The sequence below is a fragment of the Pomacea canaliculata genome, linkage group LG6 (assembly GCF_003073045.1).
Source record: "Pomacea canaliculata isolate SZHN2017 linkage group LG6, ASM307304v1, whole genome shotgun sequence".
Classification (NCBI taxonomy): domain Eukaryota; kingdom Metazoa; phylum Mollusca; class Gastropoda; order Architaenioglossa; family Ampullariidae; genus Pomacea; species Pomacea canaliculata.
Window position 1 is genome coordinate 13929129 of NC_037595.1, and position 27944 is coordinate 13957072.

The following is a 27944-nucleotide window of genomic DNA, read 5'->3' on the forward strand; positions in this document are numbered from 1 at the left end:
TTGTTGTTCACATATCTCGTAGGTTGACAGTCGCACTTCTCTGTGCAAGTCTGTCTTGTGTGAGCCATTGTCTGAAAAGTGTTTCCTCGTCAGTTTATTATCAGCCATAGATTTAGAGCAAACGGACTCCTTCTTGTCTCTTTATAAATCAGCTGAAACATTGCACTGATCAGTTATAGACACTGACACTTGTAGATAAAATCTTTATGACACTTGTGGTTTATTTATGAATTATAATTGATGCTTTAAAACATATATTTTAGTACGCTAGTACTCAGCTATCCGGTTATTTAGGTCTCAAATCCAAGTGTATAGATTGAATATAAGTGTAAATAGTTTACTTAGTCACTAGATTAATTGAACAATTTCTCTTGTAAAAAAAGTAATTTTCTTTACTTTGTGCATACAAATTGCTGGGTGGCTTGCGGTTATATACTTAATTGCGTAACCAGTCTGTAATTACTTTCACTGAGAAAAGCAATATCTATAAAGTAAAGTATCCCCTAGCCTAGAAGCCGTAGGAACATGAAACCTAAGTGATTTATCATGCATAGTGCACCTTCTGCTAGCAAGTCAGGTGAACTAATCACTAGTCGATGGTGCATTCCCCATAATTCTTTTCTGCGCCTTTAAAGGCACTCAATCTTGCAATTAAATCCTTTCATATTTACAGAGTTTATTGCACAGCAAAATATGGCTTGTGGTAGCTACATCATTTTTATAACTATTAGAAAAAAAGCGTCATAAAGTTAAGTTTTCTTTGACGAAACAGTCGTTATTTGCAGGGGATCTCATTGACCAAGGGAGACAAGTCATTAAGGCTTCCGTTCTTTGATGTTATTGACAGTTGTCTCTCTTTGTTTGAACTAGCACTACTAGAGGTTTTTACACTTCATAATCGCTGTAGTATTTACAGACATTAGTAATAATGGGTTTTTAAAATAAATTACTTCCATCAATAATCTCTAGTGCTACAAGAGGACAGACCAGCTAATCGATCTCTCCAAGGATGTGTCCTTGACCTTCAGCTGCAGTTCAACGGCCTTCGTGGCTCAAACTCTCAGCGCCATGGAGCGAACACTGTTGTGAAGAAAAATAATTTCCCCTCACACGCCGAGATTTGCGGAAGAAACTCATCATCGCAAACAACGAGGTCATATTAAGGAAATGTCCTGGTAGCACGAAAATTTACGATAAAAAAAAGAAAAATTATAAATGCGTGTTTATCAAGCGTCCATGCTGAAAAGCTGGTTTTGCACATTATAACAATATTTCCTATTTGAGTGTAACACTGAGTTTAGACCGTGTTTCACTTCTTCCATTCACTTCTCTAGCTGCTGAGACTGTTGATTGTGACGATTGTATATTCCATGCAAAGGTTCGTTCGTGGAAGCTATATCTCGCACTCAAATGTGGTTTCGTGGTTCCATACATCTCATGATCATATATTTTTGTAATCAATTTGCTTGCCTTCAGCTTACTCAGACAACTTGACAGTCATGGGTCTTCTCTACACACCAACAATAAAACGGAATCAAGCTGGGCGCATGTTATAAATGACTGGGCTTGTTGTTAGAGAAGGCGTCTTCACCCGCTCCTATCCCGCAGTTCCGAGAGACTAGTCTCAAATTATCATTATCGATCTCACAGGCCTGGAACGACTGTCGACGACGGCCTGATCGGTCAAGGGAGGCAGAGTTCAGGAGAGGGATCCGGAGAAAAGGCACGGCACCACTTGTAAAAAGCCAGCTGACTCTTACCCAGCGAGGCACAGACCGAACCCGACCTCCGCACGGCGTCAGACATGACCTCCATGTTTGGGCGGAGTCGCTGGTGCCAGCCCTAGCTTTCTGCGCTTGTTTTGGAGAATTTTTCCAGGAACCGTCGACAATAGAAGTAGGAGAGGTGACTCTTGATACAACAGTCCGCCCAACTTTCGAAGTGTTTGATTTTTTTTCTCCCTGTCCACGCAGTTTTTTAAGCTGCAGCTATGCCTTGTGAGGAGGTTCTTGGCATCATGATGGTCGTTGTTGTTGCCGTCGGTGAGTATGCACATGACATTTGAATCTAGCCATGCACTTTCCCCACTACAATTGCATTTTGTAAATGTGAAAATCTTGCTTGTAAGACTTTTGCAGACATCAGCATCCCAGAAGATTAAACCGGATTTGAACCGATACCTTTCGCTAGAAGATTACATTAATGTAAATGGCGTTGCGTCACGAAGCCAGAATGTACTTACCACCCACGCATAGGCTTTGGGCATGAGGCACGAATGAGCGATGAGGGTATGGTGAGTGAGTGTGAGTGGAGGAAGACAGAGGCTGGAGAAGGGACCATCACAAGGCCATGCTGCTGATGTCAGTGCTCAGTTCATATCGACACCCCGCTCACGGCCAACATTGGGGGGACACGATGCACAGCACGCGCCGGGGGCGTAGCTTGAAAGTCACGTGGTCACAAATTCCACAAGAAAATGAATCCAGAAGTCTTCCTTGATCTTTTTTAAGTAATTACCTGCTGAGCTTTCACACTCTATCTCTCCTCTCACCTTCTCACTCGTTTGGCTTGCATCTTGCATGATTATATCATTTACAACTGTAGTAATAATAATAATCATTCGTGCGTTCGTTTAAAATGAGCAAAAATATATAAAATACATTTTATTTAGATTTTTATTAAGATTCATTTTTTTATTGGTCGTTCATTGCAACCTTTCAGTGAAAGACGATGAATACATCTGTGATTTTACTGCATTGAAGAATGGTGAATGTGATCTGTTAATAGGGGTTGCAACAGTTTGTTAAGCAATGAGGAATATGAGTTTTTAGTAGGTGTAGCAGAAGACATACCTTCACGCCCATTTTCTTATAGTATTCTTGCCTCCCTCGCAGGTTATTTTAATTTACTTCACGGGTTCTAAAACTGTATTTGTCCTTGCGCTGATCACCTTCATATTGCAAATAATAATTTAAATGCATATTGACATGTGATGTATGTCACATTCTTTCTGAGGAACTTTTAAGTAAAAAAAAATTATTTGTAATCTCACGTTCAGCTTGATCACACAAAAACAAACAAAAGCATGCATAGGCGCATGCGCGCTTGCTCAATCACTCACAGAGCCAGTTAGAAGCCAATAGACGTAAGTATGACGTAAACGGTTTCTTGCTGCCAGAGCCCACCTGCTTGCCATACTTGACACCACCTTGTCCTGTTTTTACACCTGTCCAACACTCGATGCCTGCCTTGCACAACCGACGATGTGCGCGAGATGCTGGCGCCAGGCCAGTGGCTAATTTTAGACACCGACCCTGACGACGCATTTCTAAAGGAGAAGAACAATAAAAAAAAATCCTCTTTTAATTCAGATGATGGAAATGTCAAGTTTGCACCTGTATTATGTTACTCTTTATAGGAAGCACATTTTCTCATGGCTAGGTCAGACAATCTTGCACCCGTGACGTATGAGATGATTCATTGCAGGTGAAAAATGAAGTGTAGCGGTTGTCTAATAAAAGAATCAATGAATTTTATTTAGTTTTGCATCGCAGCCACAAGTTTGGTTATTTTTTTAAACAAGCACCATGACATTAGCTGCTGCCTGGCAATGGCTGCACTGACTAAAAATAACAGTTATCTGGTGTGAACATCTGACCAGTCCTGCTTTATTTGCACTGACTGACAATGACAAAAACATAGCAGTTCGGTTATCTCGTGTGAACATCTGACCAATCATGTCTTATCAGCACTAACTCAAAATAATATCTCAGTTTTATTTGGTTTGTTTGTTTGTTTGTTTTTTGTTGTTTTTTTGTTGTTGTTTTTTGTTGTTGTTTGTTTTTGTTTGTTGTTTATTTATTTTTTATTTTTTTTTGGGGGGGGGTTTATCGTGTCACCATCGACAAATATTTCGTCATTTGCACTAACTGAAATAACAAAAATAACAGCTTGGTTTTCTCGTGTCACCACCTCATCAATCTTGCCTTATATGCAGTTGTTGTTATTTGGCTTTAGAGCGTCTTATTCCTTTGCCTTTTATCCAAGAGGTTTGTTTACAGAGGATTATTTCTGTTGGCATTGTTTCGTTTCTATTTTATTTGCAGAAATAAAAACCGAGTACAGTGATGTTTTTCAAACATTCAATTATTCTTCGATTAGTGTTGGTGTCTGTGGACGTGCAGGCGTTTCTTTGCTCGCGCGGGCAGAGCAAGTGTGTGAACCACTTCATATTTAAACTGTCAGTTCATGAACTCTGACTTTTGTCTCCAGAACAGCCTCGGTATGAAATATTAAATTGTTGGAGTACCGATACTGTTATTAGGCCTTCTACAAAGAAATATTTAAGTGGCAAAACATTGAGGATACGGCGGGCGCTAAGTGGTGCGGCTGGTCAATAGTCTCCTGCACGTGAACACCTGACGTCGATACCTGCGCCTTCAGTGTAGGAGAGAGAAATTGTGTGGTTACACAGTCTGTTAGTCTCTCTCTCTCTCACGTACGCACACACACGTACACACACACAGCTTTTAAATTGCAGGTTTGTAACAACTGCTTTCTACAAGAAAGACTGAGGCAGGTCGTCATCAGGGCTGTCGGTGTGATGAGGGCGCTATTTTGTTCAACTTGCCAGTAGTTCTTCACTTCAAATGGTCTTCACTGAGTGAATGTTTTTTCTCGCCTGATCCCTCAGTCTCTTTATCAAGAGGGTGCAACTTCACGAACATTATTGTAAGGACAGAGGCAAAGAGACTTGTGTGAAGACACGTGGAGGAACTTTAGGATCGGGTGTTTCGTGATGGGGGAATAGAAAGGAAAATTGTAAGGAATTCAACAGGTGATCCTGATACTGAAAATTACCTGAGTAGAGGGGCCTAGACTTCACCTTTTTATTGCTCCTCATGCTAATCTGGAATGTTGTTTGCATTGTTTGCCCCCTGTGCAACACAAGCAACATCTGCCGATCGCTCCATTAATGGAAGTCGTAGATCCTGGTGGGGTAGAGGCTTGCCGCCATTGATATCGCTGCTGTTGCTGATATAAGTAGTCTGCTTACTGCTTCCACCACAGCCACCATCGGGACCAAACATACCATTGACTTGATTACACGAAATAGAATAATGTGCGAACATCATTTAGTGATGCAAATATTAATGTCATATATAATTTTTATTTCTCTCTTTGATACCAAACTTTACTTAATAGCCTCTTAAAAATAATGTGTTGAACATGGCTGTTGTCAATCTTTCTCCTTCCACCACACATCATTTTGTTTTCCTTCCGTTGTATGTCTGTCTGTATATCTGTCTATATCTGTCACACACGAGTCTCACTTGTCATTTTTGTGATTCAAAAACAAGAAAAAATGAGACAGAATTGTCATGGTCCTTTTTATGAAATTTGAAAAATACCGAAAAAAGAAGTCGGCAAGAAACACAAAAATAAAAGTGTAATGTCAAAGGTCGCCAGATACCGTTGTCTTCTTCACATCATCTGTGCACTCTACTAAGAAAGAAAACTTCAACAAACGAAAGGAGCCAGACATTTTATTTTCAAAGACAGTCTGCAGACTGCTCCATAAAAAGGAAGCCATGGGACTTGTGAAGGGTTGTGTTGTTCACTGTCGATAAAAGTCAAGGCACTGATCGGAACCTGGTGATGTAGCGGCATCGTTTTTAGCAATACATTTCAAAATATTTCCTACAAACGAAAAGGTTTAACTATTTTTGCAAAGTCTTTGCTTTCTCTTTCGTCTTTTACTGGATTCCCATGCTCTGTCAGACTGCGGAAATGTAGAACATAAACTGTGGTCACGTGACACTTTAATTCTCTGTTGACTGGCTCTCTCCTTTCTCTGCAGGATATTGACAGTCTTGGCTACTATATGTAATAATACGGTTCCTTATTATGATTGTGTAAAAATTCCATTACCAGAAAGACTATCATTCATTATAAACGGACTTTCAGATATTACAACGACCAAAACTTTCTTGCTGCACGACATCTGCATTATAAGCGGATGCGTCATCCTAAAGTAGCTTTGCTTTGTGTTTTGAAACTTGTATATTTGTTTGTTTGGGCTTTTTTGTTTTTGTTTTGGTTTCGTTTGGTTTTTTTGTTTGGTTGGTTCTGTTTTTTGTTTTTTGTTGTTGTTGTGTTTTCTTTTTTTTTTCTTTGTTTTGTTTTTTTGTTTTTTGGTTAAGTAACAACACTTTCAACAAGTTCAATTTCCTCGCACGCACGCTGTTCTTTTTCCTCACGAGGCTCCTGTTTACAGAGTTGGTTGCTTTGTCCCAATAAAGCCGTAGTTGCTGGCTCGGCGTAAAACACCAATTACCATCTTACTTTTTTAATTCATGTATCGTTCATTTATCCGTTGACTGGTATCAGACCAACTGTACTGCTTTTAGAGGCCTGGATAGACTGAGAGGTTGACCAGACTCACTACTCAGGCTGTCATGACCAGTGGTAAGCAAGTCTTCATGATCTGGTCAGCACCGTCCTCCACACTCACCACCCGATGTTTGTTGTGTTCGTGAGGACGTCGACCACACTCTCCGTGCCTTGAAACATGTCCAAACCAGACCAGCTTAGGCCCCTCACATTTGCCAGGAAGGGTTCTTGGTGGCCTTACCCTTAACTTACTCTAACATGCTGTGGCGTTCATTGTAGGAATAATAGATTTCTAAGGAACTCGGTCTTTAATGCCTGGATTCTTTTTTTCTCGTCAGAACGCGGAGTCTTACATCGGCAGGACAGAGTGAAAACTCTGATTGGTTTGTAGAGTCGGTACCTTGTAGCAAACCTGATGGTGTGGCTGGTCTAAATCCTGTCCAGCTTGGCCATTTCTGCTTAAGGCTGCTACAACCCGGACACTAATTTCTGCCATGTAAAGGGGGGGCTCTCGAGTACTTCAAACTGTCCTCCTCGAACGAATGTACATTATTGAATGCAGCACGATTCCTAGCTAATTTTATCTGACATCGGCTTTCGTCTGAAAAAAAAAGAGAAGAATAATTGTACGACTGTTCCTGATCTTTCTGTGTGTGCTATTTTAATGCAAAGAAAAAATAGAAAGTAAAAGCACTTTGAGAATTGCCGACGTGACTTCCGTTATTCTTGGCGAGAGTTAGCGGTCCTTGCGCCTGCCCGCAGGGATGTAGATGCACGGTTGGTGGCCTGCTTTCCATGTTGTCGGCTGCCATCTCGCGGTTTCTGTGCCGATCGAATATTGACTGGGCCTGTCTCCCCCTCCCCACCCGATCCCCTCATCTAGCCGGCTCCCCGCCTGCTCCCTGGAGGCCACCTCACCAACGTGCGCGCGCATTTTTACATGCTTTGCTCTTGTGCACGCTGGCTTGCTCCTCCACGCGCGCATACACGCGCACTCATTCATTAACACACACAAACATAATGTGAGGAATGGAGAAAAGGACAAAATCTGACACACGGAATCAACGGGGGAAATAAGAGGAGAGAAAAAAAAACAGAGAAAACATATTTTAAAAATCATAATTGTAAAGAGATATAGGAGATGGACAATAAGAGAGAGCGGGGTCCATCCAGTTGTTTGTTGTTGTGTTTTCTGTCCTGTAGTCGTTGTTGTGTTAAAAGATGAAGGGTGGTGCTAGGGTGTTCGTGACCTCTCAGTAACAGCGTGACCATCGTGGGAAGTGGGAGGCTGAGTGGTATGTGGAGGACTGCCATCTCGCTCGTACTCTCGGCTGTCTCCGTGGCCTCCCCCTCCTGTGTGCCCCGACCGCCTACGTCTCACTCTCTGCCCGCTGTCCTGTCAGGCTCCGTGAGGGTTACCTTGCCCTGCCAGATGCTGTTAGCTGTGCTTCTCAGGCTGCTGAGTGTGTGCGTACGTGCGTGAGCTCGTGTGTGTGTGTGCTCACGTGATGCGATGAGTGCGTATGTGCGTGTGTACGCGAGCGTGTGCCTGTGATGCGATGTGTGCGTGTGTGTGTCTAGGCTGTTGTGTGGGAACAGATAGAAAAGATGGTCAGGTTTAAACAGATGTCTTCAGATTTTATGGGTCAACCTCATCTCAGCCCTTTATTCTAAACTAGCAAGTGGAGTTAAGTCAAGATGTGAACTTGGGTAGATGGACAACAAACCTAATTCGAACTCAACGTTCTCAGCAGACTGTTTCGTGTGAGAAACGAAAGTATAATGAGATGCCAGCTTGTTTATATTGATTTTAATGTTGAGGTCATCATTACACGCAACTTCTAAGCATGTTGTTGTTGTGCAGACACAAAATAGAGAACAGCTTGTCCATTGTCAGAGTGTACTCACTGGGATAGAGGGGAGAATTGTCAGATTGTAGTGATTGTCATAAAGGTTGTCAGGTTGTCGGATATCTGATTGTAGTCCTTAGGATAGAAGGAAAAGTTGTCAAATACGTCAAAGACCATTCAGGTTTAGAGGAGAAAGTAACGTCTGCAACTGTCAGTTAACGACGCACATGCGAGAACACCTCTCTTCTACCCGTCTTCAGACGTACCCGAACTAAAATACCCAGGATACTTTACATGAACACACGTATGCGGTTGTCGATGCCCTCATTCACCTGGTCGTTTTATTAAAGGCCAGTGATTGTTTACCTTTGTGTCTGTCCAGCCGGCATGATAAATGTTTGCACGTGCATTTGGCAGCCGAGGTCCTTACCTGGCCTGGACCAGCCCCAGCGTCGTTTGTCGCCATGTCGCCTCGACAACCCTCACAGCTCTGACTTTATTTTTCTTGAACATGACGCTGACAGTCACATCCAGCTTCCACCCCACCCACCCTCCTTCACATTCTTATCTTGATCACCCGCACCGTAACCCAATGCCGACTGGAGTACCTGTGTTGCTATGGTAACGCTAAGAACGCCTTCCTCTGTCTCTCCATCAGCCACGCCATGGTGTCCGCGCTGGTACTGGGGGCTGTGTGTGGCTTCGCGGCGGTAGCTACAGTCATCGCCGCTCTTCTTGTCTACATCCTCTATCGTCGTCACTGCTCGCGGCGCATCCATCTGTGTCGCGGTTCCGGCAGCTACGAGGCTATCGGGGACTACAAGCCGGTGTCCGTCATGTCCGTGTCCTCAGGCTCCCAGGTATGATGACGTTATTTTAGTGTTTGTCGTGTCTGTGTCGTCAGGCTCTCAGGTATGATGACGTTATTTTAGTGTTTGTCGTGTCTGTGTCGTCAGGACCCAGGTGTGATGACGTCATTTTCGTGTTTCGTCATGTCTGTGTCGTCAGGCTCCAAGTATTATGACGTCATTTTCAGCGTGATGACACCTATTTTCTGCTTTAATGCTTGGATTGCATGGAGGGTGACAGTGTTTGTTGTTGTTGTTGTTGTTGTTGTTGTTGTTGTTTGTCCTGTTTTCTGTATTATTTTACTTTTAGTTTTCTGAAAAGTGTATCAATGCTTCTGTGACTTACGAGTTGTTTTAGAGTTCTGTGATTTTAAATGTTTGTTGTGGATTAATACTGTAGATTGCTGATTGCTGATTGCTGATTGTTTTTTCTTGAAGAATAGATTGTCAGCTATTGCCATGGTTTGGCCTATTTATTAATGTATGATTATTTGGTGTTATTATTTTTAGTTTTAGATATATTTTGCTACCTACGATATGGTATTGTACAGATTATAGTATTGTAAGATATGTTGTTGTTATGAGAATGGCTATTTGTAACTTCCTGTCAGTTGATTGTATTTTTGTTCTAGTTTGCGAGAGTATTTATGATTTGTTGTTATTATTGTCCTTTTTGAGATATGTTCCATTTGAATATATTTACATTTATTGTCATAATAGTATGGTTAATATTCTTGCACTGAGAGTTATTAAACACTGTAACGCACAGAATTCTGCAGTTCTGATGGGAGTAGAATACGATGCTGACAGTATTTCCTCCTTTCCTCTCATCTCAGTACAATAACAACTGCACGAACTGTTTCCGCCGTTTCGGATACCACAAGGTGTTAGAAGGAGTGGAGATGTGTTCCTGTGTGTCTGTGTGTTCGGCTGTTTAAAATATACTAACTACATCTCTCTCGTTTGTAAGGTAAAGTAGTGCATTTCCCCTTTTCGTGATCGTAGAATAAAATGCTAAATACACTAAATGTATTTTTCCAGGTTAATGATGATAATAAAACGCTAAATACGCGTACACTACATGCCTCAGTTGTCCATTTTTTCGGGGACAGGGGGGATAAGTAATACTCATTTTAAAGAAGTCAATACAATCCGTGTAACATCACTCAAAGTGCAGCGTATTTTGTCAACAAATAACCTGCGGCTTGCTGTTTAGTAGAAGCAAACAGGCTTGTGTATATTAATAAGCCTGATAGTTGATATCTTTCCACTACAGCAAGGCAGAATCGTTTTAGTCTGATTTATTTATGATATATAGTGTAGATAAGACACGATGCATGGCACATTGATTAACCTAACCCTAGACCTTTCCCAGCACCCACATACAGACTCACACACACACAAGAAGAGTGTGAGAATGTGCATGTGTATGTGTGTGTTTTACAGACTTCGTTCTTGTATTAGTGTTTATGCGATGATTATGCCAGCGTTCGTGTGCGCGTCCATGCATCTGGATTAAAAGTTGGCATATTTCTGCATTAGTGTTCTTACTTATGCATGTATGTATCAAGGCCTATGATTGAAGACCTCAGGGACTATGTAGTGGATCTTCTTTCTCTCTGCATGTTAATGGCTGAGTTCCAGACTCCAGTGCCAGACGATGGCCGGGCGTCTGTGGGAGGTCCTACGTCTGTCTGAGTGTCACGTTATTAATGGGTTAGAACAGGAGATGGAGATTGAACAATGATGAAGGCGTTTCATCCGGGACTGCCAAACAGAAAACTTCTAAACGCTGCTTATAACTGCTCTTTTTTCCAAGTCCCAAAAACAGCAGAAAAAAAAGAAAAGCGAGTGCTTTGGGAAGTGTTCCAAGCAGCTGAATATCGCGGGATATCGACAGTCGGGTAAAATATTCCGAGACTGGGGAGTTGTATTCAACGAGATGAGATTCAGAGATTCACTGGATGACTTCACTTGGTTCTCTACTTTTCACGGGTTGTATTTATAAAGCACGTTTACCAGCCTGTTACCCTGAAAAATCTTCTACCTGCAGACAGCAGCTAAGATCATGGACTCCGAAAACTTTCGCCAATGTAGTTTCAATATTGCAGAGATTGATTTACTTCAACAGACGCGAACACAAAATGTTGAACCAACAAATGATGGGACAGATGTAATGGCACAGAACTGTTTGGTAAATACCGTTGTATTGAATCTGATTGCACCAGACGCCATGAAAAACGGAAACGGAATATTGCAGTTGACCAGGGACCTTTGAGTTTTGTCCCTTGGTCATTAATTTGTTGATGAATGGCAAGATATCGATATTTTTCTCGTCTGTGTTCTGTGCACATTTTTTGCTTAGAATGAATAAATTCGACTTTTCGCAGCTCTCTGTTTGCTTTTTTCATTTTTCTAATTTTAGTTGTTGCTTTTGTACTTCACCCTTCGACCCAACAACGCATGCGCAATTGAACCCTTTTGATGAATTGACGCAAAAGCAGTCGGTAAGGTAACTTCATGTTCTCACTCTCATGAACTGGGAGTCAGTATGTCTCTCTGGATCCCCTAACTATCTGGTTCCCTACCCCCTGGATATATTGTCAATCACCTGTAAACTCCGGCATTTAAATGTTAGCTTTAGTGCACGCGTGTTTTGCGAGTGTTTTGTGTTTGATTCATGTAGCAACAGTGAGAACTATTCACTCCATGCTCTGCACGTGATGGAGCTCATCCTGCTGCGGATGATTGACTCCCGGACCATAAACCACATCATAGTCATCCTTTACACCTTAGCCTAGTTATTGTTTATACTACAAACCCCAACACACCTGGCAGCATGTGGTTGTGTGTGATGACCTCATTCAACACACATTCATTTTCTAATAAAATCTCATAGTGTGAGCGCTCATTGTTTGTGTATCGGAAGCAAAGATTTCCAGTAATTGATTTAATGTAAATATTCCAGAACTACTCCATCCTCCAACTCCACAAACATTTCCTTCCTTCCTTCTCCCCCAACCTACCTCCGTCATAAATTTGATCAATGGCAAACGAACAAAAGAAATGTCGGTAGGATGTGGGTGGAACAAGAGAAAGAATACAGTTTTGATGACGAACATGACCCCACACGTGCGGTATGATGTGACAAGGGGGGCGAGAGGGAGGCTGGACCGTGTCGACCTCGCAACAGCCTGTGACTCACTTGCGCAAGATGCTGTGAAAACTGTGGACTTGGTGATGTAAAGCTTGTGGTGACAGATACTTGATATGTGAACGAGGGACGTGTTAGGTTCTGACATTACTAACCACACAGTTTAGTTTATGTCTGTGAGAACTAGAAACGCCGTGTACTTATTTCATCTCCATTATACTTCAAAGCCTTCAGACGCCGACAGAACAGTTTACCAAGTGGAATAGTAAGAACTACATCAGAGTTTACTGATCAAGGAGCATTTCTGAGCAACTGTGATTTGTATGTCATCCCACCCCATAGAACACACACCCTCACTCTCTATAAATTCCATCATTGGCAAACAAATAAGAAATAGAGGTAGGATGTAGGCAAAGCATGAGAAAGAATACAGTTGTGCTGGAGTTTGTACATAATAATACAAATCAAATACACAGCCCAACACATAAATCAGACATTTTATCTCCGACATTGCTCATCTTATCCATTTTTGGAAATGACCAGCAATGTGTTTTAGATGTCTGATGAAATTTTTCTCTCAAATATGCAAAAGGCAGCGGGTTCTACTGGTTCTCCTTTGAGGAGTGTTGGTGTGAGAAATGACGGCCAGTGTCCAGCACAATATGGGGGAAGAGAGAATTTAATTCAATCTGCAGTCGGAAAATTTCGAAGACGATCTTTCAACAAAAATGTCATGTTGTGCCGATTGATGGTGTGGTATCTTTACACGAAATATAAATATGGCATAGATCCTCTAAAAACATGACCAGCAGGTTGTATAAACAGAAACTTGCATTCAAAGCGAAACATAAATGTGAAAGAAGATAAAACAAGGTCTTTGATTTGGAGATTTATTATTCATCATCATCTGGCATCATTTAAGGTGAAAGAGAAGCTGCGACTGCCTCAGTGACTGTGTCACAGCTGTGAGACACTGTGAGACTCAATGGCAAAGACCGCAGAAAAAAAGTCAGCAAGAGCTTCAGGACCTGATGATGACTGTCACCGACACGAGACTAAATTACCACAAGAGGGGAAGGAGTGTCAAGCGGTGCACGTGCACACACGTGCTGCAGGCGTGTTGTTTAACGACCGTCTGTGCGCGGTGTAAGCAGCTGTCGTGGAGGAGGAGGAGGAGGAGGAGGATGCCCGTCCTCACCACCTGGCTATTTTTAGCGCCAGCCGCGCCCAGCCTCCTCAGCCAGACTTCCTGCTGCATCCTACTACAGCGCCAACGGCGACAACATCACAAGCAAGATGTTGAACCAGCCGTTCGCGCCTTCTTTTTTCTTTCTATTTACTTTCGATCTTGTTTCGGTGGCTGGATGTTGATGTCTTCCTTAGTCTGTGACAGAATGAGAAGTAGAATGCGTGCATTTCGCTGACTGTTCTAAACAAAGAAATCATGGAATACATTTTTTTTTGACAACAGCTTTTCATAGAAAACTGCTTGCACGAGGTTGTCGAGCTCCCACGTGAACGTTAGTCCGAGCACAAACACTAATCCCTGAACGTGTGTTTATTGGAACTCTCCTGTGTTGTCATCAGTAAGGTGGTGCTGTTATGTTGACATCGTTACTCTGACATTAAATAACTTTCTAAATAATAATAATACTAATAAATACATATAACAAGTAAAAATAATAAAATGAATTCCTTGTTAAGGAAAGCTTTTAAATTTTTTCCCTTGAAAAATAAGTCATCAATTTTTCACTTCTCAGACATTTTGTGAAGGACAAACCACAAATAGTTTATAAACAGATAGCGATGGGAATTAAGAAACACTTTAAATACGTTTTAAGGTGTTGCTACTATTAAATATGTTCACAATGAACATACTATTATTGTAAATATTAAACTATTCCCAGTTTAGACAGTGATTACCAGGTTATAATTCCTAGTCTACACTGTAAGGACCATCCGTGCACAGTGTCAAAAAGAAGAAATTTCAAAAGCAGCTTTTTCTGCTTTACTTTCTTGAGGAATAGAAGCATGGCTAGTACATCCATTCAGCAGCACCAGAGCTATGACTAAGCTATGTGTGCTGCTCGTAATTTACATATCATACATAAGTTCGATCAGTCTCAGCCACAACTATAACGAGCTTTCAAACCAGATGCGGTAACAGCTGTTGGCCTCCTGTTGTATTCCATCCCTGACACACTGCATGTAGTCTTCATATTGCTGTGGTCGTGCACAGCCTCGTCTGTAAATTAGCCCTGTGGTGGACTGATATTAAGTCGAAAGAGCAGTGCTCTAGGGTCGCCGGGTATGTCGAGAAAAAGGCCAGTTAGCCGTTGAAAAACTAAAACTGTTCGCGAACTGTCGGAGTCCTCAAAGGACAGTCCTTGGCTTGACAAGTTTGTTGACAACAGTCAGTGTTCATGGAAAAAAATCTTCGACTCCTTCGACAGCCTTGATGTGTGTTTAGGGTGTTAACAGATACTTCAAGTGGATACTGATTCTACCCCAGGTAGTGTTATTTATTATCAACAAACATATTTGCCTCTTCAAAATAATTATCCGGTGTAACAAGCATCCGAAGTGAAGGGAAGACTGCAACACTGTCATGTTAACTGAATTTCCATGACTGGACTGCATCTGTTGCACTTCTGTTTTATTATTAGATATTTAAAGAACAAATATGAGTTTTTTCCCACGTGGTGCTTAGTTTTGAGATTGTACTCCATCACACAATAGATGTTAGAGGACTACTGTTACAGTCCTTGGAGAACAGCCAGCAGTCTACAGTTCAAAGTAATTTGTTCTGATAGGTCGACACGGATTTCTTTCTTTATTTTCACCTTGCACGACAGTGTCCTTTTAGCCCGAGTCTATTTTCTCCCAGGCTGCTTCTGAACTCAGCCTGATAATTGCACGAGAGCCGGGGTGTGATTAGCGGAGGGTGGACAAGACGTCGAGGCCATCTACCCGCACATCAGTCATCACGTGACTGGGTCTCTCGGATAGTGAGGAGGGATGACCACACTGCAGGGTCTCCATGGTCAGAAAAAAGGAAATTTTCTGTCTGGTGTCTAAAATCGTTTTAAAACTTTCAGAAGTTCAGCGTCGTTGGGCATAACCGAGACTACATTGACGAGGGATTACTATGTGTTATGCACCATCTTCAGACAGAGCCGACCTACAGAAATTCTCCTGTCATGTTTATCATCACGAATGTCAAGTCTCAGCTTGGACGAAAAAGAATTCATTGTGGATATTCGAAAACAAAATTGAAGTGCACAGAACCGAAGAAGCAAAACTGCTATTAGGCGGGAACTAATTCAGAATCAGAGGAAAGTGAACGTAGCATAGAAGACAGACGAGGAGAGAATCAGAAGGAAGTGACTCATCGTTACCAGAAGTTGACCAGAGGATATCTGTTAGAGGGTCACACTGTCTACATGTTTTGTCTCAAGTGCTTAAGACTTTGCTCGGACAAGCCAAGAGGTGGACAGGAGATCATGGCTCAGATTGCCATGAAGGTTAGTGTGTGAGAGAGAGAGAGAACGCGCAGAGTCTTTTTCAAGCTTAGTTTTCTTTCTTAGATTGCTTGCTTAACTTTACGAGGATAGAGTAGGACTGTGTCGTGCTTTGAATATTTTGAGTTGTCTTTGTTCAATAATTAATCAAACATTAATTATAATGCTGCTTATGATTGAGATTATTAAAGAGAGCGTGGCTCTCAAGGGATATATCTATGAAGGTACATGTGGTGTGCTCAGCCCCTGTTGCACGTGTGTGCATGCTGCTTACTAGGTGAACGCTACTCACCTCGGCAAAGTCATTGACCTGTGAACTGTCTAAAGAAACCCCTTCTCTCCCACCACTTTGTTCGTCTGTGTTTGCCCTTACAATTAGTGCAAGATGCCGTTTACTTCCCGACAATTTGACCACCAGATGCTTCATAAAGTCTGTAATCGTCTAGTTACCTAAAATGAGATTACACTGACACACCCTTTGTTCTCTGCTAAAATTAAATGTCATTTGTAAACATGTCCAACCATTTGTCGTTACCACAGAATGGACATCCGTTACCTACTGGGACATAATTAGTACAAAAGCTGCTTAGTGTACCCCCGGGGTAAACATCGACTAGCAGGCTAACTGACGGTCGGTTCTGGTTCAGGTATCAAAGGAATAATTATCGAGGCATTTCAAACAGCCGCAGGAAATGACCCGACAGGACCGTCTCAGCATTTGTTCGCAGAAACTCTTGTGCTTCTTCGTTCACTGAGTAGTTTGTTTCGTTCAAAGATCAGCAAACTGATATTGCTTTAATACCGGTGTCAATAGGTGACCATGTCAAAGCCGACGTACAGGTGCATGTATAATTTGTTCCAAAATGAAAGAGAAAATGTACCCCACACACCGACCTGTACATGTCATTGTATACAGAGGATCTGGCGACTGTTGTCATGTTGACACAACTGGAGCCGCTTGCCAAAGCCATGAGATTGCCTTTAACACTATTTCGTGATCCGTGTCCTGGATGAAAATCACACGTAGATGTACTTACCGAATACAAAACATCTTCAGCATCAAGAATGATCACAAGATGCATGATAGACTGCAACATACAGCGACAGCCGGCGACTACTATCAAGTGGACTGAATGTTTGCACGTGAGTAGACAGCAGATAAGACAGGAGACAGAAGTGTACACACGTACCTACCGTACAGGATCAGATTGGGATGAAAGCCCCTCGGAAACCCACACACACGGCGCAGAGAAAAAGACCCGGATGATTAAAAAAATACTCAGAGCATCTGACATCGACGGGACGGAGGTAGGATGCATCTGTGGCTGGCCCGACTGACGTCACAAAGGTTAATGGATAATCACAGCATCAGCCTCCTCCCGGCACCGGTAGAGACGTGGTGACGCTGTTGCTCTCGCAGTCACCGCCATCCCTCGTGCAGCGCGCGTGCACACACACACACGCTCTCACACACACACACAATCACTCACACGCATGCACGCTGCCACGCTGCACGTCCGGATGCTTTTCTTTCTTTCTTCTTTTGAGTCATCGTAGCAGACGAAATGTGTGTCCTGGCTACTTTGCCGCCATCTGAAGCTACAGCTGCGTGCCGAGACAGCTGAGAGGAGACAGTTTAGTTTTTTAAACACCAGTCGTCGTCAGTGGCTCGGAGGCTGAGACGATGGAGGTACCGAGGAGGACAAGATGCCGGTCGTTCACGTACGGAGAACACTTGCAGATGGAGGTAACACCGCGCTAGGCCTGACTGTCCCTTGCAGCTCGGTAATGGCGGGCTTTCTCTTCTCTCCATCTTTTCTGTAAGATGCTGGCTGGTCCAGGGAGGGGGAGGGGAGGCAGCTGTGCCGTGTAGTAACCGCCAGGTTGGATCGAAACGTTGGAGGTCATCAAAATAAAAACGGCGTTGTCGCTGTCGCTACAGTCGTGGGTCGTCTGCCATGTTTAGCGACCTGATTACTGCCGTTGTTAGTGAAAGTCTTGGTGCTGGGGCGTGATAGTGTGTGGTGTTAGCTCGGTGTTGTGTGGTGTTAGTGTGACTATGTGGTTAGTACGGTGTGTTGTGGTGTTAGCTCGGTATTGTGTGGTATTGTGTGGTGTTAGCTCGGTATTGTGTGGTGTTGTGTGGTGTTAGCATGGTATTGTGTGATGCTGGTGTGGATTCTGTGGTTAGCATGGTGTTGTGTGGTGTTAGCTCAGCCTTTTGTGGTTTTTGTGCGGCATTTTGTAGTGTTAGGACGGTGGAGAAGAAATAATGATGACAGATAGTCAGATGGACTGGACGAATGCGAGAAAAGATGTGAACAGGCAGACGAACAATGTGCAGATATTAAAAAATACAGAATGAGAATGCGATTGTCAAGTAGCTAATCGTGAGGTCAGGCTACTCTCCTCCTCCCATCCGCTCACCCTTTCCCCGACCCAGAAAGTATAGGATTTTTTCTCAACTGAAAAACTGAGTTTAGTGTGTGATGCTATTTTCATTCGGCTATAGAGATGTGGTTATAATATAGAATTCATATCTTAACGCTAAGTTTTGAAAAAAAATCAAGAATTTATTCTATTGTAAGTTCTATATATATATTAATTTATATGTGAGTGGGTGCGCTTGTGTGTGTGTGTGTGTGCTGCTTCTGAAGTGAAAAAACACCCTGTTTGTGTGTGTATATATATATAAAGGTAGCAAAAGTATATTGAAAACCGTCTTGATTAGTACGGTGGCAGAAGAAAGTGCAGTCAACACTCTGTATGTTTGTACTTAGGAAGGAGAAAATACTGGCAACATTCTCTCTATACAGAGGGAGAAGAAAGTACTATCACCACTCTCTGTGTTGTTTGTTGGGAAGGAAGGAAGGAGAAAGTACTATCACCACTCTCTGTATAGGGAAGGAAGGAAGGAGAAAGTACTATCACCACTCTCTGTATAGGGAAGAGAGGAAGGAGAAAGTACTATCCCCACTCTGTGTTGCAGGAGATCCAGGTGACGAGGGAGCCTCGCGCCGTGCAGCCTCGCTCCGCCTCGGTGTCCACTCCGTCGCGAGGGAGCGTGCGCAGCGAGCCTCTGACTGACGACACGTCCTCCATTAGCGCGCGCAGTGATGCAAGCGTGGACAGCCTGGTCTTCGAGGCTAATTTCGGTGAGTTCTGGCCCCTTGGTTTCCAAGGAAACCTTGCAGCACAACCGAAAGCACGTCGTGACGTTTGACGCCAACCTCCAGAGAACGGGAGGCAACTTTGCTTGATTAGGTTGCGGGCAGCAAAAGTCGATTTTTACATCGGTGATAACTTTTATGATAATGCACGGCGGCTGTTTGTAGAGACAGGATGGGGAAAGTGAACTGAGATCGTTGTGTAAAATTAGGGTGAGTGAAGTAGGTGTTGAGGTTAAGATGAGAGTGGGCGGGAATAAACAATAAACATCCAAATACAGCTAGTTTGGATGAACTTAGCTTTACAAATTTCAATTAATTGTAAATATAAAACATTTAACTATTTAAGATGTTATTATAAAAAATTGTTATAAGAACTTATCAAGTTCTTATCTTGAATCGGGTCTAAATATAATGCAGTCAGATTTTGATGCTGTTGTTGGTGATGAGGTTGATGAAGAGAAGAAGGAGGATGAGGATCAGATAAACCGGAAGCAACAATTTAAAAAAACAATTAGTATATTATTAAAACGAAAAATGAAACTATATTTTAACAGCGTTCCTTTATCCTGTAATACGCTAGAGACACAGATTCGTATGTGCACGTGACATAGCTGCAGGTAGACACGACAGTCACGTAATGTGCACGTGACATAGCTACAGGTAGTCACGACAATCATGTAAAGCTCACTTGGCGGCTTTGAGGGAAGACAAAGTAAGATCCCGTAATATGCACAAGACGTGAGACGGGGAGACTGGAAAATCAATGGTTGCAGGTGACTGTGCATACTGTTAGGCCGTCTCACCATCAGCTGCACATCCACGGACAATGGCGTTGAGATGACGTAGAGAGTGCGACACACTGACGGATATAGACTAACACCTTCATACAAAGGTGTCAGTCCACCTGGCCACAGCCGGCGTGCAACTTATTAAGGGCTGTGGATCCAGTTTCAAGATCACCAAGGGTTTTCTTTCCTTTTTTTTTTTTTTTGTCAGATCGATGTGTTATAAAGCAATATTTCTGTATTGAACTAATTTTGGGTAAATATTTGTGAGACTTTATGATGAAGGCTGCAAGAGAGAAAAGGCGGAAAAATTGGTGATGCTTATTTAATCATTTACATACAACGTTTCCTAAAAACTAAAAATAGCAGGAAGATGACTTTTACTGTCGATGACATCACTATGATGACTTGTTACAGTCGATGTTGAAATCAGTCTGTCTAAAGCCATGGCCCTTCTTATCTGGAAGGTATGGTTCAACATTTGACCGGGTTAGACTATGTTGTGGGTGAGTCACCGAAAAATAATGGTTTGGGGGCGAAGTTTCAGGACCTCGCAACACTCTGTCCACGTGCGCTAGTGTATGGCCAATGCATCTGCCAGTACCATGACACATTTGACCACCTCTCTGGTTAAAATAATCAGCACTTTGGCTAGTTAAGAATGGCTTTTAGTGCCCAGAACGATGGTCAAAGATGTGAAAGGTCACTGTGCTTGTCCTGCAGGAGCCATTCGGCCTGACCTTTACCCTCGCAAGGACATCGTGCTGCAGCAAGCCTCTCTAGACGGAGGTCACGGTCGTCTCCACACGCGCCTCAAGTATGACTTCCGCACCTCCGACCTCGTGGTCCACTTGATTGAAGGCTAGTATTTTTAATGTAAACCTATTAAATGTACACATTTCAACCATATTTGGCTAAATTGTGCAAATTTTTAATACATAAATATATATGACAACTTCATGATTAACGATGCATGTTTTTTTCGATTAAACACGAATAAATTTAAGAGATTTAATATAACTCGTGCAAGCTTTTCGTGGAACATCTGTTGTCCCAATGTTGCATTGAAAACACTTGTATCTACCAGTCAGGTGATGTCGCCAGTCTGCACCGCCCCTTCATGCTTACCATATTATTTTGTATTGTGTTAATTATTTTAAACTAATGAACCTGGGACTGTACCATCGTTTTGTTACCAATTTAAGCTTTTGTTTTTTTATAAGCATTTTATGTAGATATTTAACAATGTCTCAAAACAATATAATTCTTACCTAGACTTACCTATGCAATAGCTCTTTTCTAATTACTTGACCCAATAAGTGAAGAATATAATTTTTTATACCAATCTTACCTTCCTTGATTGCGCTTGCTCACCACAGCTCAGGACCTCCCACCCCCGGAATCAGTTGGCGCCTTTAGCGACCCCTACGTGCGTATCTCCCTGGTGCCGAGTGTAGACGAGCGGGTGCGCCAGTCGTCCGTGAAGAGGCGGACCATCAACCCGTACTATAACGAGTACTTCAAGTTCCCGGTGGCCTTTGAACACCTGCGAGAGAAGGTGCTGGCCTTCCACCTGTACGACTACGACAAGTTCTCCCGCCACAGCGCCATCGGGGAGGTGGAGATCGACCTCAGCAAAGTGGATGTCAGCAACAGTGTGGAGATGTGGTGTGACATCCAGCGTCACAGACAGGTCGGTGACATGTCAGCTCTTCACAGTATCTGGTTGAACTTGTCATGTGTCACAATAGGTGGTTTCGCCATCTTGACAGGTGTCACATTAACTTTGAGAGATGTCACAGTCAGGTTTAACCTTTATTGGTGGTGATGGTTTTGGGGGTTGATTTTTTATCTTACTCCACTTGTCGGACAGTTCCTTAACCTTATTTGAAGACAGGAGATTGGCTGTGATTGGCTGTCGTCTTTATCATCCTCAATAATGACGGTCATTCGCAATGTCCTTTTTCTTACAGATAGCTGGAGAGTCCGGTGAGGTGTTGATATCTCTAAGCTACCTGCCTGCAGCCGAACGTCTGACCGTGGTGCTAATGAAAGCCAAAGACTTGAAGTTAACTTCCACCACACCTGCTGCTGGTAAGAGTGCAAAGGTCACTCCACTCTCTCTCTCTGAGGCCACATTGGAGGCTATTTTGTTCGTAATAAATTTTTTTTTTCTTAATAAAAGTTTCTTCTTTTGTTTGTTGTTGTTTTGTTGTTTGTTTGGTTTGTTTTTGTTTTTTTGTTGTTGTTTTTGTTGTTGTTTTTTTCTACGCTTCTGCATTCATTGTTTTTATTTGTTAATTAATCTATTCATCTTCTCATTCATTCTTTCATTCAAGCTTTTATTTATTCTTTCATACGGTCTTGCATGAAGACCTCCATTGATTTCATGCTTATTTATTTTCTCTCTTTTTTTTTCTTCCTCTTCACTTCAAGATCCGTTTCGTGCGCGTGTCCCTGATGGTGGAGGGCAAGAAGGTCAAGCGGAAGAAGACATCCGTGCGTCGCGGCTCCGTCAACCCCGTGTGGAACGAGGCGCTGGCCTTCAACGTCCCTGCCGAGGTTCTGCCCAAAGTGACCCTGGAAATCAGCGTCCTTGACCATGACCTCATAGGTCACGGGGACGTCTTGGGGCGTTGCATCCTCGGTGCCGGCCGCACGGGCGACGAACTGAATCACTGGAACGAGATGCTGACCTAACCAGCGCAAGTCCATCGCCATGTGGCACACCCTGCAGAAATAACTTCGGCCCCTACTCCCTTCCCCATCCTTGTCTTGCCTTGACCTGACCAAGGGGCTCTCTGACCTGCTCTCTGACCTTCACTCGGAGCTGCTTCCACACCGTCACGTGACACGAGTTCAGCAGACGCTTGTGTGCGACCGGCCGTGGTCTGGAGTGGCGGGATGCTGGAGAGACTGTCACGTGGTTTCTGCTGTGCACCCCGGGTGTGTTTGCGTGTACACAGCTCTATCTGCTGACTGTCTGTTGATCAGCTGGGATATTTCTGTGCAGCTGGTTTCATCACTTTAAAAATACTGGATATTATCATTCATAAAACAAAGTATTTACCCGGGCAATACAACTTATTACAAATGAAAAGAAAAGGCTCGACGAGAGAAGTTAGTAAGTGTAAAGCACAAAGAAAAAAAATGTGTGTTTTTGCATGTTGATACTGAACAACAGATGCAATGACAGATGTCAACAGTCACACATCTTGGACACAGAGTGGTTACGAGACTGACTTCTAACATCCTTACTGAAAACTATCGCAGACTTCTTCGTGGCCTTCGCATGTAAAACCTAAGAAAACTGTTCTTCGGGATAGCTTAAATATCTACCCTTCCTCTTCCAAACAAAATCCCAAGGTTTATTATATAGTACACAAACAGCATTACTGGATCCTCACCTGAAGTGATGAGTCCTGCGTATCTAGTTTGGGAAAATATTACTGCAAGACATTCCATAGACAACGTGGATTTACTTTTATGTAATAATAATACTAAGAAAAAAATTATCTACTTACTGAAGGTGAACTATTTTGATTTTTAGAATAACTTGATAAATTAGAACTTCTGTAGCATGAAAGCAATAAACACAACACCTTTCTAAACAATGCCCTATGAGCCAGAGATTTAAAACTTTTGAGATAATTACTTGAGATGCATTTATTCTGTCTGCTGGTTCCTTCTTCAATCTCTCACAGCTGGAGAAGGAACTAAGGGCTTTCAGAGAACATGTCCCTGCACCAACAGATTTTGCAACCAGCCCCTTAGGCCCGTCACTACACTGTAATGACCCCTTAGGGCACTGATAATATACAAAGATTAAATACAACTTGTGCTTGGGTGAGCACCATGCAAGTGGCTTTTAGAGACATATGCATTTGTGTTAATATACTTCTAATTATGGAACTTAATTCTTGATAAATGAAGCTTTGTGTTCATGTTGCCATTGTCAACAATAACAAAAAACTTTGATAAGCTATTAAATAAATTCTTTTATAATATTGCCAGCGCTGCATCATCTCTGTGCTTCAGGACCTATGACCTTACCCAGAGTGCACTTGGTGTCATGGTTAGACCCAGGCTTAGCCACAAGTTGTCTCATGAAGATGCTTCCCTGTCTGCCTACAGGACACGTGGCCTTTACTTTCATCTTCTGTTTTGTCAACGTTTTAATGGTCTGCTTTTTGTTTCCAAATTTAGTTCTTTGCTGCCTGCCACCACTTGTGTTAGTCCGAGATCAGACACATGCTTCTGTCATTTCAGTTGTAGCTTTTGGATGGTTTGTTTTCATGGCTTATGGATAAATATTACGAGGGGGGGAAGAGGTTATAGGCTAATAGATAACTTGTTGTTAGTGGTGTGGAAACTTCAAGTCATCAGTATCATCGTATGGATCATAGTCATCACTTACCTCTACAACTCAGAGTTCATCAGATCTTAACTCAGTGCTCAGTACAATACTTTGCTCATAACCCTACTCACTTTTTGGTTCTGATGCTTTGAAGTATTTGTTTATCCACGTGACATTCCAAATATCCTTTTCATTCTCTGGACACAAGCTGGAAGGACATCTTCCAATAGCAAAGTCTATAAACGCTTTCTTCATTGCATTTGCATGCTTTTATAACTTTCAGATTTTCAAACCCAGTGTTTTAGCGGTTGTTTCATGTCTCACCCTACTAAAGCGACTCTGTTCTTTTAGGGTTGATGTTATATTCTTCACTAGAGCAAAGGTCAACAAGAGTCAGACCATGCGTGCCGCTGTCATTCTGATTGGAAATAAATTCAAGAAAAGATTTTTAGCATCCAGGAGCTTACAATGCAGAATATCTTGGCTACTTCTGTGTATATTTTCAAGTCCTACTAGCACTGTCGGGAGTAAGGCGTGCCCCCAGTGCTCCCAAGCATCGTTAGAAAGGTCAAACAGTTTCGTTGTCATCAGACATTCCCTAGCAACCGCTTCCTCCTCCTGTGCTCTCAGAGGTCGCTAGCTGCCGCACGTCACCGACTGTAACATGAAGCTAAATAGGGTGAGCTGCCATGGACCAGGTCATTGTCTTTTCTTTGGATGTGAACTGTACCTGTGGCGTGAGGAGAAGAAAGAAGAGAAAAAAGTCGATAAGTGAGTTCGTCTCCACGTCGAGCGCAGACACGAGATTTTCGTTGCAGTTGCTGTGGTCCTGACAGCAATGCGATGGTGTAGTCATCAGGAATTTCAAACAATGGCTCTTGAGACTATCGTGTTCATACCACCCTCTTCATTTTGCATAACAATTGATCCTGTTTTAGAAAGGAAAACAACCTCAGCTTACTAAAAAAATGTTTTAAATAAAGAATACATTTAGAAGTCTATAAACAATTTGTTTTTCCATTGTCCTCATTCACCCTGAAGAAAACTGTTTCCTGAAATAAACTGAAGTCTTCTTAGTACATTGTTTTAAAAACTGTTCTGTATTATACACTAGAGTGAAAAGTTACTTTATCCAGTTATTAATAGCGTGCAGGTTCATTTAGATGATGATGATGGTTATTGATGATGATGATAGCAAAGCTTTGTTGGTGTCTTTAATTTTATGGGAGAACAGACTAAAAATATAATAATACAGTAATTTTGTGTGCATTACGAATAGGTCTTTTTCCAGAAGGATTTTCAGTCTTTATTATTCTCTCGAACTTCTTTTGTGTACAGGCTGAGCTTCTATCTTACACAGTTTTGTGTTTTCTTTTGATTTAAAAGAAATTTGGATTCTTTAATTTTTATTTCGTGAACATTGATTTTATTTACTTTAAATGTTCCTTCCTTATTGCTGCTTTCCTCTTTGTACTCTAAGATTTGTCTGCAAGACTAACAAAAAGTTTGATATAATTTAATCGCTGCTTCAGCATCTTCGGCAAGTGATCACACTGAATACTGTTTAGAGAATCTGCTTTAACGGACAAAGTATGATCTTTCTGAATTTTTTTTTTAAATGCGACAAATGTTTCTACACGTCACGTGCTCTTAAATGTTATATCTAATGATGTCTCTCTCTTCCATGATTTTCCCTCGCTGATTGCGGAGATGTTCAAATTGGTGACACTGTGACAGTATCTATGGAAACCTATGTCATTGACACTTGATACTTTTCTTGTCGATTTGATGATAAATGTTGTAACAGTATGCGCGCGGGGTGTGTGTGAGAGAGAGAGATCGTGTGTGTGTGTGTGTGTGCGCGCGTGCGTATATATGTTGATAAGTGCGCCTGTATGTGTGACTTGATGTCATGCGATGTGTGTAATCATTTACTAAGATTCGATACCTCTCTTGTGATAATAATGGACATCTGACTCTTAGAACATTGCCAGGGGCAATTTTCTGAGTCGGGACCCTAATTTTGAATTTCACGTTTGGCGTGTTCAAATGTGTGTGTGTGTGTGTGTGTGTGTGTGTGTGTGTGTGTGTGCGTGCGTGTGTGTGTGTGCCTATGATTTTGTTTCCATCTGCTGGAGGAAGGTCTCCAAGCACCTGCAACCTTTCTGAAGTCGTTGTTGTACGATGGGTTACAGTCGATGGCATTCTGCATGCAACTGCATGTCATTGTTATGTAATTACTCTGTCTGCCCAATACAAATGAGATAATTAACCAAAGCTGTTAAATCGTTTTACCTGACAACTTGTTTATTACATGTTAGTAATAACCAACCAATAACACACCACACAACTCACTCTACCTTCAACCCCACTCATTCCTTCCATCCCTGCCTTCAGTGTCGACTGTCGCCCCTCGTCATTCTTGTTTATTATTATCATCACTAAACACATCGTTTTGGTCTCAGCAATAACATATATTTCGATGCTACTTATGCTGTCAGACTGTAAAAAGAACCTATTTTACCATATTTGGTCATATTTATGTTGTTCTGCCTTCGCTCGTTGATGGAAAAGACAACACCAATAAGATTGTTGTTATCGGAGATACTGTTACATGTTGTAAGCGGCTTTGGTCCATCGTTTGTCATGTTATCGGTGATTTTTGGCATATTAACTTGTTCTTCAGTCTACAAATAATGGCATACACGCTGTGTTGACATGTGCTGCATATATATATACACACATTTGGTGTACCGTTATCACCATTCAGTGTGAAGTCAAAGAACTTACTCATGAGACGTTTTCTAATGGCCTTTACTTCTTTTCTGTTTGTCTCGACAGAAAAGCTCTATTTGCATTTTAACCTCATTTGATTGTACATGTGCGAACATGCATTACCCTGTTGTACAATGAATATACCATCTTATATATATATAACTGTGTATTTGTTGTGCCGTATCACTGTTCAACTTTCATGTACATGTATTGCTGTTCGAGGTTTCTGTGGTGCAAAGGTCAGAGTTCGAGTATTTATTGTGAAGTCGCAGGCGTGTGTGTGTATATGTATATGTATATGTATACATCACTTCGCTTTTTTGGCTTGTTCTGAAGACAGGTTTAAAGCCAAAATATATTGTGACGATTTTTGCAAGGCACTCTATCGGCTTTTCTGACATTCCGACATAAACACTTTCTGTTACAGTCACAAATTCTCGGGGCCACTTGCACAACACATTTCTTTCAACACTTTAGGATTTAAAACTATTTAGAAATAAGTTATTATGTTATTATAGAACACAATGCAGAACACAATTTTAAGAATATATAAAACTATTTTGAATCAATAAAACTGCTGATATCAGTACAATTTTTACTTGTACATCACATCTAAAGTTGCTTACTTAGAAGAGTTTTAGGTTTTACACACATGTAGTGCAACTAGCCCCTAAATTTCCCAATTTCTTTTATTCTGGATACAACATTGCTATGTTGGATGCAGTATTGTGAATACCCAAGCAGGTCTGTCTAATTGAGTCACTGAGTACAGCCACCCCGGGTATTTAGCCCTATTTTCAGCGCTCCTCTTTCAAAAAAGTTCTTCCTTTGCACTTGCTAAGACACGACCTCTGGCCAAACTATTTGTTTTTCTAAAACCTTGACTAATCTTATACTTTTAGCATGTTGAAGCAGTGTCCACACATGTCCCAGAATTTTTTTTTCTGCTGGGTTGGTCTTAAATCTTTCTGCTGTTACTTTTGAAGGAAAACACTAAACCGTACAACCTATCTCCTTTAGACTGTCAATAGTTTTGAGTTCATATTTCATGACCTCAACACCATACTTGCGAACTCATATTAGCAAGTGAT

At 41.9% G+C, this 27944-nt stretch overlaps 1 protein-coding gene across 1 annotated transcript; it reads left to right on the forward strand.

Annotated features, from left to right (window-relative positions):
- The first annotated feature begins 1241 nt into the window (after window positions 1-1241).
- Window positions 1242-24014, forward strand: LOC112567016 (synaptotagmin-C-like). Its single transcript, XM_025243450.1, is given in 8 exon segments — window positions 1242-2042; window positions 8902-9103; window positions 18756-18921; window positions 20445-20582; window positions 21101-21414; window positions 21695-21829; window positions 22158-22418; window positions 22420-24014. Coding segments are annotated over 7 exon segments (1254 nt in total). The 5' UTR covers window positions 1242-2042; window positions 8902-8908; the 3' UTR covers window positions 22465-24014.
- The last annotated feature ends 3930 nt before the right edge of the window (window positions 24015-27944 follow it).